The 12,984-nt window shown below is 36.9% G+C and overlaps 1 protein-coding gene across 2 annotated transcripts in view; it reads right to left on the bottom strand.

The window, feature by feature from the left end:
• Positions 1 to 12,984, bottom strand: part of LOC122478839 (transmembrane protease serine 11E-like) — a 48,436-nt gene that overhangs the window by 26,096 nt on the left and 9,356 nt on the right. For both annotated transcript variants that reach the window (XM_043572558.1, XM_043572559.1), the window contains exons 2-3: positions 6,739 to 6,863; positions 2,106 to 2,227 (exon numbers count right to left, since the gene is read on the bottom strand). In XM_043572558.1, coding sequence (XP_043428493.1) covers positions 2,106 to 2,227; positions 6,739 to 6,863 — 247 coding nt within the window. The remainder of the gene's footprint in view (positions 1 to 2,105; positions 2,228 to 6,738; positions 6,864 to 12,984) is intronic.

Here is a 12,984-nt window from a genome sequence, read left to right as displayed (position 1 = left end):
CATCTGCTGTGTACACTCAGAAAGAGACTAAAAAGGAATAAACACACTGTTTTATGAAAAGAAAGAGTAAATATTCATACCCTGAGATACAGACTTCTACTGTAGGTAAACAAAGGAAATTGAATAGTTCTGCCAACTGATGGTTGGATCATAGATGTGGGTGTATGACAGTGTCATGTGGTTCTTAAACCTTGTGAAGAAGTTACCAAATATCCTGGCATTATCTGCACCCACTTCAGTACTCAAAATGCTCTTAGAAAAGCCCATGTGAACTAGGATACTTAGCCTAATATGTTCTGTAAGGTTTACTTTAATAAGATACCAGAATGTATCTTGTGGAGATATTTCTTACTACTATAATTAAGAATTCTATCCAACTTGGAGATCCTGGGTGGCTCAGTCGGTTAAGCGTCTGACTTCATCTCAGGTCATGATCACATGGTCCGTGAGTTTGAGCCCCGCGTGGGGCTATGTGCTGACTGCTCGGAGTCTGGAGCTTGCTTCCAATTCTATGTCTCCCTCTCCCTCTCTGCCCCTCTCCAGCTCGTGCTCTGTCTCTGTCTCTGTCTCTCTCTCTCGGTCTCAAACATAAATAAAAACATTTTTAAAAAATTTTTTTAAAAGAATTCTAGCCAAATTAAAATTTTAAATTAGAAGTCAAGGTAAACATGTCAAGTATTTCTTGGTTTCAAGTGTGTGAATATTAACCAAACACAGTTACTACAAGCTAGTGATTGACTGACAGGAACAATGAGCCTTTTTATTCTTTCATATCTTTTGCTGACTCCTCTTTGTGCCCAAGAGCAGTTACTTCAATTATAAGACATATCAGCATAGTACAAGTGAGTCCTCTAATGACAACATTCACTTGGATATTTTTATTTAAGGGCTTATATTTAATCAAATAATTTAAAAATTATTATTAATTTTAAGAGTGTTCAAGAGTCCTATCTATATTCCTTCATACATAAATCATTTTGGATCTTATAAAATTTATTTTAGTGAATGTCACAAAAAACAAGGCAAATAGTTGCATCTTTTTTGACCTTTTTAGTTCCATTTTCTTTTCTTTATTATATATATATATATATATAGTCTTAGAAGAGAGTATATTCATATACAGTCTATATATATGTGTATATGTATATATATAATATAGTTTTAGAAGAGAGTATATTCAGATATTTTCCTGATTTGTTGTTTATAAGTACAAATTCAACCAGGATTTGACCCCCTCCTTACAAATGTATTTAAATCCTCAGGCTTCTAGTCTATTAGGCAGTTTCTATGCACATAACTGCCATTATGTTCTCACGCAGGATATTGGATATGGAAGACAATTTTAAAATTATCTAGTCTAATACCTTAATTTTCACATAAGAAAATTTGTCCAGAATGAAAATTGGTAACAAGTGGTTTTAAAACTAAGTGTCCCAACTTCTAGTTTAGGGTATTTTCCATCACATCATATGCCACAAATTACCTCATACACTGTCAGGAAAAGTCCAAATTATTCTCTAAGTAATCTGATAATGATTCGAATCATCACACAGACTGTTGCTCTCTTGGCCTAAACTGATAATTTTTCCACTTTTTAAAATATCTGATTCATCTCTGAGGATGAATGTTGATGTCTTAAAGGTAGAGATGAGTATCCATGTATTTCCTATAGACTCATATACCAAAAACCAGCCCAAGGTCAGATATTTTTGAATACCAAAATACTATTCAAGTATGTGTCTGAATAGTTTCAGTCTCATGGTCTTTTGCTCAAGGTGTCTTCTATAGGATACAACAGTCATATTTTGGGTCACCCTCACATTCCCAAAATTCCTGGACTCCACTCATCAAGATTGTAGCACTAGCTATGGAAGAGCAAGTAGGAGGGACATGAAGGAAAGTCTACAGTTCACTTGCCTCAGCCCTGCAAGGTGTGCTCTCCAAGTCATGTACTGTCAGTTTGTTTTACATCTTTCAGGCCAGGGCTGCTTCCCATTTTTCAAAGATACACAAGATCAGTTGAATGGATGTTTTGGAAGCTAGGTACCAAAACTTATGATATAAAGTGATTGCAAATGCCTAGAAATGGAGAAAAAAGTGCTTACCATTGATTCAATTTTCTGGCTCATTTCAGTGAAATTTTTAGAAGCCTCTTTTCCAAAGTCATCATATAGTTTGTTACTTGTAAATGACAATGTGCTATAGTAATTGTAGGTCTTCCTTTGGTCTATGAGGAGAGAGGGAAAAAAAAAACCCATAATACTTTTAATTAGATGTGTGTAAAGCATCATTATTTCCCTGTTTAGACCGGAAAGAGTGTCCTACCCCAGGTCGTCATCTCCATTATCTTGCCCTGAGCTTCCTGGTTATCTCAGAATAAAAAACAACACTCATCATCATAAGATTTAGAGTGTAAAAGCCATAAGAAATGCTTGGTGTTCCTGTGGGCTGATTAGTCATTTGTTACCCATTCCTGAATTAGCCACGAGAGGCAGCAAGTTACACCATCAGAACGTACAAACAAGAATGGACTCAGCAGTCAGCGAAAGATAAACATCATATGATTTCACTCATATGTGGAATTTAAGAAAAGAAACAGATAAACAGAGGGGAAGGGAAGGAAAAATAAGATAAAAACAGAGAGGGAGGCAAACCATTTGAGACTTTTAAATACAGAGAACAAACTGAGGGTTGCTACAGGGGTGTTGAGTTGGGGAATGGGCGAAATGGGTGATGGGCATTAAGGAGGGAACTTGTGGGGATGAGAATTGGGTGTTATATATAAGTGATGAATCACTAAATTCTACTCCTGAAACCATCATTACACTATAAGTTAACTTACTTGGATTTAAATTTTTAAAAGAAGTGTCAAAATAAAATGGACTCAGAAGTTTCCAAAGAGCAAACTTTTTTTTTTGTTTGTTTTTTTTTTTTTGGTTTTGGTTTTTTTTGAGACAGAGACAGAGCATGAACGGGGGAGGGGCAGAGAGAGAGGGAGACACAGAATCGGAAGCAGGCTCCAGGCTCTGAGCCATCAGCCCAGAGGCTGAGGCGGGGCTCGAACTCACGGACCACGAGATCGTGACCTGAGCTGAAGTCGGACGCTTAATCGACTGAGCCACCTGGGCGCCCCTAGTAAACTTACTATTATATTCCAGAAGTAGATTTCTTCCAATTCAGGAAACTACATATCAATTCTGGCCACACGGACCATAGTGTAAGAAAATGTTTTGGGGCTAAAGAAGGAGATAAGGGTAGAGATGAAAATGCTTGGAGTTCAGGTAGAGAGCTAGAGCTGCCATCTGACATAACCTTCCAGGGACACTTAATTTCACCTGACTCCCTTCTCACTCCACTTATTTTCTCCCACCAGCCATAAGGAGTGTCCTGTTTCCTTAGCCATTGTCTACACTTTCTTCATCCGGTTTAAGCAGCCCTCATTTTGGGCCTGCTGAAAATTAACACAGTATTCATCTACCCTTCTATACCTGAAGCAAGCATGGGACCTTAAGAAGATTCATTAATTCAACAAATATTAATTCTTCTATGAAAGACTCTGTGTTGAGTATTAGGAATATAACGGTGATCAAGACAGTTGTGTGTGGTTATTGTAGGAGAATGGAGTGTGCCTCACGCAATCTCAATTTCTTTCCTCTTCTCTCTTGCTTCTCATTCTTTTCCTCTTCACTTGAACCCCAGAGGAAAGGGAAACTAACATTAGTTTACTATAATCTCCATGGGAAGGCAGTATGTCCACATTTAACAGGTAAAGACTACAGTCTCTGAAATGTAAGGAAATTGCCCAACTCTAACATGACATAGCCAGAAAAGACAGAACTGGATTTCAAGTCAAGCTCTAATTCTCATAACACAAACTTTCTTTACATACCACTTTTTGGGTGGGAAAAACCAAACCCACTCACTGAAGCTGTATAAGAAGTCTCTCATACATAAGAGTTTTGGGAAAAAACTACTGGTAAATTTCAAAAGAACATCCGAGCCATCCAGAGGATTTGATTGGGTTGGCAAGGCTAGGGAATGGCTAAGGAATGGTCAGTGATGCAAAAGATGTTGGATGGCAGCCTGAAATGTTAGGACCTCCTGGAAATGAGCCACCAAAGTGAGGTGCTAGGGAGGTTTTGCCTTGTTCCCTCTTTCCTTACCTCCCTTTCACTGAACCGTCTTGCCCTGAAAGGCCAGAATGACCTGAAATCCAGGAAGTTCCCTGGAAATACACATAATCCCAAAGAAGCTTTTTAATTTATTGAAATACTGAACATGGGGTCTAAATTGGGCATAATAATCCTCATTTCTAACAAGCTCCCATGTAATACTACTGGTGGGGTACCTATCCCCTCACTGAATAGTAGAAAGAACTGACTTATACATATTGTTCTTATTCTGTTTTAAATTATTAGATTGACTTTTTGAAACTGCCATTTGTATAAGCCAAATATGCTCAAATATGACAATTTCATATGTTTCACCCAAATGAACAACTTATCTGTAGTCAATATTTTACTTTGTTGAAGAGACTCAAATAGGTCACCAAGAGTCAAAATATATTCCCAGTTGCCAAAATTATATGGCATGTGTAATTGTTGGGAAATATTATTGAGGAATATTAACAGAAAAGTAAGAAAAATAAGGATGAACACTAGTTTGCTGATAATTTTCTAACAAGTTCCTGAATCTGTAACCTATAAGGATATTGCTCACAAGAGAGTCACCTCCTGTCAGACAATTTACAAAAGGGCAAAAAGGCAGACCTAAAGGCCCCTGGATAGAAGCTGCCCACACAATTCTATGCTGTCCTGGACTTTTTGCCAAAATGATGTTTTTTTCAAGGTGAATTACCTCCATCCTAACTTGTCTGTTTCCGTAACTTTTTGGTTTAGTTGGTTATCTAGGTGTGCCAACTCCTCAATGCTCATGTGCTATATCCACTCTGTTCTTTGTTTATATCTCCAAACAGAGGGCGGGTCATACATGTAAGACAGTAACACATATCACAACAATCACTATTTATTCAGATGTGCTGTGTGGGCAGTGGAAGTTGAGTGTTCCATATTACCATACTGATCATCCAGACAATAGGATCCAGGAACAAGTTACCGGAAAAACCTTGCCAGGTTTTCATTTTATGCATGTGAGTAAGATTTGTAAGCCTTATAATGCATGGCTTAGAAAAAGCAAAGGAGAAATAGTAAGAAACATTTTCTCTCACTTCAGTAATGAAACCTCTAGCATTACTAGGAATTCCTTGTGAAGTCAGACAAACCAAAGTATGCCCCCATGAAGATATCATACATATGATTTACTAATCTTTTTTTAAGTTTATTTATTTTGAGAGAGACAGAGACAGCATGAGCAGGAGAGGGGCAGAGAGAGAAAGGGAGAGAGACAATCCCAAGCAGGCTCTGCATTGTCAGCACAGTCCAACCCAGGACTCAAACTCACGAACCGTAAGATCATGACCTGAGCTGAAACCAAGAGTCAGACACTTGACAGACTGAGCCACCTAGATACTCCTCACTAATCTTTATCATACAGTGCTAGGCATCTGTAGAGAGAAATAATGATGTTTACAATATAATGAGACTCAATATATTCATAACAGAACTATAGAATTAAATTATTTTAGCCATTCTTTTTTTTTTTTAATTAAAAACATGCTCCAGAGAAATCATCAAAATATAGATACTCCAAATTTAGAGATTTGTGTGTGGGCAAATTCTACCAAAACAAGTATTTACTTTAAATATTTTTACTTTAAACTACCCAGAAATGGTCCACCTTGCTTTAGAAATTGAGATTGGATTTGAGATTGGAATTGAGATTATGTCTGCTAGTGGAAGTAGATAACCAATTTACTGATCATACTGTCTCTTTATAGGAAAGCAACTTGTGCAAATTTGCAATTAAATTTGAATCAAGTGATTAGCTTCTTTGGTTACAGTGTCTTGACATCAAAGAATTAGTTAGTCACTAAGGGAGATATTAAGCCAATAGGTCATAGTGGAGTCAAGTAATTACAACCCCAAGCAAAGTAGAGGGAAACTTCAGAAGGGTTGTTATAGAAAAATAGTCCTAAAGCACCCTGGGGACCTTTCTAATAACATAGCACACCCATGGTTCACCTAGATGTGAGACACCTGACTACCAGAGTGAACCTCTTTATAATTAACCTTCTCAGCATATCCTATCCTCTTTAATCACATGTAATATATTCCGAGATTATTAGATTTAAAATAACAGAAATGGGCACTTATTCAACAATATATCATTATGAGCATTTTTCTATCTTACTCATAAAGAATAGAGCCTACTTCTCTCTGATCCTTGATTATGTAATTAATTTATTGGGCTCTCAGGATATCAATAAGTTGGAATAATTTTAAATCAAGGTGATTGTCCTATGTCTTCAAACAACTCAACACAGTGGACTCTAACTCTCCTATGGTCTTCCTATTTAATATTTGATTATCGCTTATTAACGAATATTAAAACTAGCATGCTATTCCCAGCAGGAAGCATTGCTACATCAAAGATAGATGAAAGAATCCTTCTTGGCTTGTGAGGATTAAGTAAGAGACAGGTAGGTAAAGAATTCTTTGTACCAGCTATGCAAATAAGTTGTGGGCATGAATGAATAGGCCTGAGGCAAATCAAAACTGGAATGCACAAGAGGAAATATTTGGGGGTAAATCACATGATGCCAGGGCAGCCCATACTTACTGTATCTCACATAATGAACAGTAAGTCCAATGCACACTGCCAGGACAATCAGGGATATAAAAGTGATGAGGCCAATAGCCCAGGGCTCCAAACAAGTTCTCTTTCTGGCCCTCACCACAGCTCGCCTGAGAAAGAAAGCAAATAAATGGGTTATATCACAGTATGTGCCATATGTATTCCTTAGTTAAAGCAGACATTTCTGGGGAATTCAGGACACTCAGGTGGTAGAGTACTGTTTTGGTTTAGAGCACTCCCTGGTCCCAGGCTGCTGAAGCTAATCCTGGCCTCTGGTTGCTTGACCTTAGGCAAGTAATTTGACATCTCTGTGCCTGTTTCCTCATCCATAACGTGAAGATGATAATGACAGTACGTATCTCATTGGATTTTTAAAAATTTTTTTTAACTTTTATTTATTTTTGAGACAGAGAGAGACAGAGCATGAGTGGGGGAGGGACAGAGAGAGAGGAAGACACAGAATCGGAAGCAGGCTCCAGGCTCTGAGCCATCAGCCCAGAGCCCGACGCGGGGCTCGAACTCACGGGCCGCGAGATCGTGACCTGAGCTGAAGTCGGACGCTTAACCGACTGAGCCACCCAGACGCCCCTCATTGGATTTTTGTAAGGATTATATGAATTACTATATGTAAAGTGCCTACCACAGTGCCTGGCATGTAGAAAGTGTTGTGTAAGTGTTAGTTATGATTTACAGAGCTGGCTAGGTTCAAAATACTGAGTTAGGCACTGTAGAGGTTATAAAAATGTTTAAAGCCTATTTCTACCACTCTAGAATCTTAAATGGTCCATGAAACGCATTACAGCTTGATCTATACTATTCCAGATAGAATTTCTAATTCTATTCTCCTTCCATTTTTCTAATTTGTCTCCAAACAAACTATGAGGATACACATAAAAGATACCCAGAACTCTCTTCCAAAGAACCTGTTTGACTCCAAATTTCAGTAACACTGCAGGAAATCCCTTCTGTGTAAGATTCCCTCAACCTCTCCCATTTGTTCTTTCTTCAAAAGCATGTTACTGAAAAATGTTTGTCAACCAGGTTTTTGTTTAATTATCACAGTTGCTGTTCCCTTGTGCTATAATAGCTGCTAAGCAAACTCAAAAGTTGGAGAAAATAAAATAATAAGTCAGAGTTGCTGTTATTTTAAATAAGGATTCTGTTATTTTAAATGTCTTGAGATACTGGTAGAATCATTGGCACGTATGCTTGTCTCCAGAGCACTGCCTGGTACATGAGGACTGGTGAGAAAGTGTGGTGCTATCCTGGAGGAACACGGGAAGTTCAACCAAAATAAGGAGGACTCTGAGTCCACCTCTTTCCTTAGTAGCTATGAAACTTGGAAAAATCATTTAAACTCTGAACTAAGTTGCCCATTCATTGATAAGGGACAGGATAGCCATTCTGTCTAAAGCACATGATTGATTGCGGAATCCTGCATGAGGTCATGAATGTGAAAACTTCTTGCAAACTGGAAAGCATTTTGCAATAAATAATTTTTGCTTACAGGAATCAAGGGGACTCTGTTTCCAGTTATGGAGGACGAGGAAGTGATATCATTTTGGTCCCTATCATACCTCATCATACCCTGGCTCTGTCTCGATGCTTTATTCTGTGGGAACACTGTCACAGAAGTCAATACTATCATCATTGAGATATGATTCTGCCCCTCCTGAAAACACAGAGATATACGGAAAGACTCCAGAGACTCTGGTCTCCTCCCTTGTTCCTGTGATTTTCCTATGGGATTATAGCCAAGGAAACTTCACCTTCCTCTCCCCCGTCTCTTCAATCTTCAGTCCTCCCTTGAGTGATATTCCAAACACCTGATCCTAGAATGGCAATTACTGCAATATAAAAAGACTGCTCCACGAGGAGGTTATTTTTTATGTGCAAATGTGCCTAAGAAACCTAAAAACTGATCCCTGCTCCTTCATCTCTGAATGCTTGCTATTCACCTGTTGCAGAAGAAAGGAGATGGATATAGCAGACGTAAGCAAAACTTTGGGGGGAATGTGGGGAGGGAAGGGCTTCTCAACTAATGTCAAAACATGCCAGATGAAGAATATGAATTTGTAACTGTTGGAAATGTGCTGTAATTATCAAAAATATATTATCACCATGTAGAGTTGTGAAATATGGCAGAAATTCTAATTGCTCTATGATAACTTTTAATCAAGACAGCAAAGTAAAACAATGCAGCTGTTAAATTGATGGGGTAAATCTAGAAGTATTAACATTCAAATAATCAATGATATATTTTAATGAAAAAGTGTTGCAGAAATATATGCATTCTATGTTCCAGTTGTTTTTAAATAATGAAACTACGTGTGTGCATAGCAAAATGTAGAGAAAGAGACACAAAATTACTGATAGCAAGAAGTGGAATAGCAGAAATATGAGAGACTCATTTTATTTACTTTTTGTGTTATGATGCATTCATTTTTTTAAAACCACAAACATAATAGCTTTTGAACTAAACAAAAGAGAGAGAGAGATTTTTTAAAAGGTAAAAAAAAAATTAACAAGGAAGATTATACCTGTCTTTTTATGGATTTCCCATCACTGTTGTGCCCAAGGTACTGTCCTAACCCCCACGATTCACAACAATTTTGGTGATGCTCTGTCTTTGGTAATTTGAAGGGACAACAGGGACAGCATGGGACAAAGAGAAAAGGGAATCTACCAAAAACACTTTGAATAAACAATTAAGAGAGTCTGATTCTGAGTCCTGCCACCAACTTACTTATTGTATAATCTTGTACCAATAGATTCTCTTATTCTCTCTCTTATTTTCTTCAGGTCAAAACCAGAGATAATAATTTCAGACCCCACCTAACATGATGAGCTATATAGAGATTAAAATGATAATTTTTTTTTATTACTCTGGGTTCACAAGTAGAAAACAGTCAGCAAGGATTGTTATTAGTATCGTTATTTTCATTATTAATAATAATGGTAATGGCCACATTGCTGAGATGTTAGTCATTTGAAACATTATCTCTTCTCTTCCCAGTCTATATGGCATTGTTTTTCAAACTGATTCACCCTGTTTCTTAATTACTTTTTTTGTTGCTCTCTCAGCAAGAGATCCAATACTGAATTATTCCTAATTACATGTGGTTGAAGTATGCTCCAAAAAAAAATAGGTAAAATGGAGGAATAAAGTGCCTATCAATAGACACTTAATGTAATTAACCCCTCTTATACAGAAATCCTGTCCAACGATTATTGTGGCCTGTTGAAACTTTTCTGAAACTTTTCATGTAAAATCACAACTTCAGACAGACTAGATAAATTCTAATAGTTTCAGTGGCATCAAATTTCCTTTTTTCTGTGATTTTTCTTTTCGGTTTGAGGACATGTGTGATTAGACAATGAATATAGCAAGTGAATACAGCAAATAAAATATGGGTACATTTTTAGAAGCCTAAAATGGCCAAAAGATAAGTAATATGTCCAGAGTTGTATTATCATTATCACTTCCTAATATGTCAATTTAGAATTGTACTAAAAAAGAAAAGCAGAGATAACAAAAAGGCAAGGGCAAAAAAAAAAAAAAAAAGACACTAAGACAAATAAACCTCATGGCAAGCACTGGAGAGTAAGTCAGGGCTCACAGTGCTTCAAAGGAAAGTTTATCAGCACAAGCCCGCACATCACACCACCATCATAGACTGATGAACAGTGGATCTCAAACTCTTTGCTTATTCTCTGTAACGGTAACCAGCACTGATATTCCTAGTCTGCGTGTTTCACCAGACCAGTCCAGCTGAGATGTTTTGAATGAACATGTGCACAGTATCTGTAAAGCTGATGGTTCCAAAGCATTATTATCAACTACTTCAACTACAGGTCAGCAAACTCTTCTGTCAAGTTCAGATAGAAACTATTTTAGGCTTCCTGGGCCACACGTTTTCTGTTGCAACTACTCAGCTCTGCCCTTGTAGGCCCAAAACAGCCATAGACAATATACATAAACAAATGAGCATAGCTGTGTTCTGATAAAACTTTATTTCTATACACTGAAATTTGAACTTCATATAATTTTCATTTGTCATGGCTTTTGATTTGTTTTCAACCACGAAAGTATAAAAATCATTCTTAGCTCAAGCACTGTACAAAAACAGGTGGTGGAACAGATTTGGCTCTTGGGCCATAGTTTACTGATGGCTGACTTAAGCAATAACCTACAAGTCAATGCAAATTGTGTTGGGAAGCTATAATAATCTTTTCATTTTCCAGTCTCATCTGCATGGCAAATTTAATGTAGTCTGTCTGCAATCCCATTGTCACTGACCTTATTCTGGAATTCTCATTAAAATTTTTCCTGTAGCTTAACAAGTTTTCTTTTCTGTCCTCCCAATCTCTAGATCACTCTCCATTTCAGTAAGCTATCTTTCTAGAAGTGATATAGCCAGTTGAGACTACTAGAAACCCAAACTGACATTCCCCCTTTTCCCCATGAGCTTTCAGGCTCTTCGCCTTTGTTTCTGCTGCCTCCTAGGTGCAGTAACAGAGTTTAAGTTCTGCTTGCATCATAAAAGCTCATGTGTATTTAAGAGCCAGTTCAAAAAGTCCCCTTAGTTAGGTCTATCCCCCTGCCCCCTCCCAAGCATCAGAGCATCACGTTGAAGTATGTATTCTGAACTCCTTGAGGATAGGGACTGAGCCTTACTTATATCTATATTCTCTGACTTAGATATATTCACAGAGGGAAATGAATTAAAATTGACTAAACCAAATTAAACTGAATGTTTGTCAACACCATAGTGTAGGTTTTAATTTCTCTCAAAGCACTTCTAGTCTGCCTTAGCCTTGGAAAAGAACTTGGCATATTACACACAAGGAAAGACAGGTCAGAAGTTGTGAAGAATAATTACTATTAAGTAAAACCTGATTTCCATAAAACACTTCATGTAATGATCAAGCTTTGTGATTAATATTTCTATCTCAGCTGAAAACATATGATTTTCCAACTGTGATTTGATCTTTCCACTGTAAAGTGTGATCATAGTACAGAAAGTGATAAATGCAAATAAGGGACATTAATTTCAGGAAACGTTATCTGGGGCTATTAAAGGTCTGTATATTACAATGTCAAAAGAAAAGCATGAAGAAAGATACCACAATAAAGTAACAACCTGGTACCTTATGACATTGCTAATCCCCTAAGTCAGCACTTAGGATTTCAAATATCAAGTAATAACTATTTATTCAATTTTTATTACATTTTTGGCACTTGTTTATTTCTTTAGCTTATTGAGTTGTGCCTGCTTTCTATCTACACAAATACCTCAGGTGCTTTCTCCTCTGTGGAAAACTCATACCAGTAGGCATTGGAGAGATCTTTAATCTTTCTTATACTTTGTAGAATAAGACTATAAAAATATACAGGGTGGAATTAACATTTGTATATGTGTGCATGGATCATATATTTTCATTGCTGTTTTTTTAAAGAAATACAAATTACTTCTTATAAAATTGCAAATAACATATTTCTGTCCTGTCAACTGTTACACAAATTTATAAAGTGTCTAATAACATCAGTCAGGCCTTTGGGCTGAATTATGTGTGCATTCTCAAGAATGATAACTATGAAAAATTCACATAGAGAAGTTACAATTACAACAAGGTGGTAGTCTAATTACCAGAAAACCTTTTCCATTTTCTCCTTACAGCTAAGATAAATGGTGAGAAGCTCATTGTTTTTATTATAAATGTTTTTATTTATATTCCATCTTGTTCTAGATTGGTTTAAGGTAACTTAAAAGGACATTAGGTATAGATATAGATATAGATATAGATATAGATATAGATATATAGATATAATATAGTATATATGGTATTAAATTAAATTTAGAGATGCGAAGGGCACCTGGGTGGCTCAGTCAGTTAAGTGTCTGACTTTGGCTCAGGTCATGATCTCACAGTTTGTGAGGTTGAGCCCCACGTAAGGCTCTCTAATGTCAGCGTAGAGCCTGCTTTAGATCTTCTGTCCCCCTCTCTCTCTGCCCTTTCTCCTCCACTCTCTCAAATATAAACATTTTTTAAAAGTTTTAAATTTAGAGAGAATTTAAATTCTCTGCAAGGAGAAAACAAAACATGAGTGAAAACATAAAATGGGAGTAATACTAAAACTATGTAAATTCCCATTTAGACATTTCCTTAAGCCCGGCCACAAAATTTGTAGCTTACCAGCAACCAACTCAAAAACAAAAATAAACAAAC

Source organism: Prionailurus bengalensis, chromosome B1 (assembly GCF_016509475.1).
Source record: "Prionailurus bengalensis isolate Pbe53 chromosome B1, Fcat_Pben_1.1_paternal_pri, whole genome shotgun sequence".
In the NCBI taxonomy this organism is placed as follows: Eukaryota; Metazoa; Chordata; class Mammalia; order Carnivora; family Felidae; genus Prionailurus; species Prionailurus bengalensis.
This window is presented reverse-complemented; position numbering and strand designations above follow the sequence as displayed.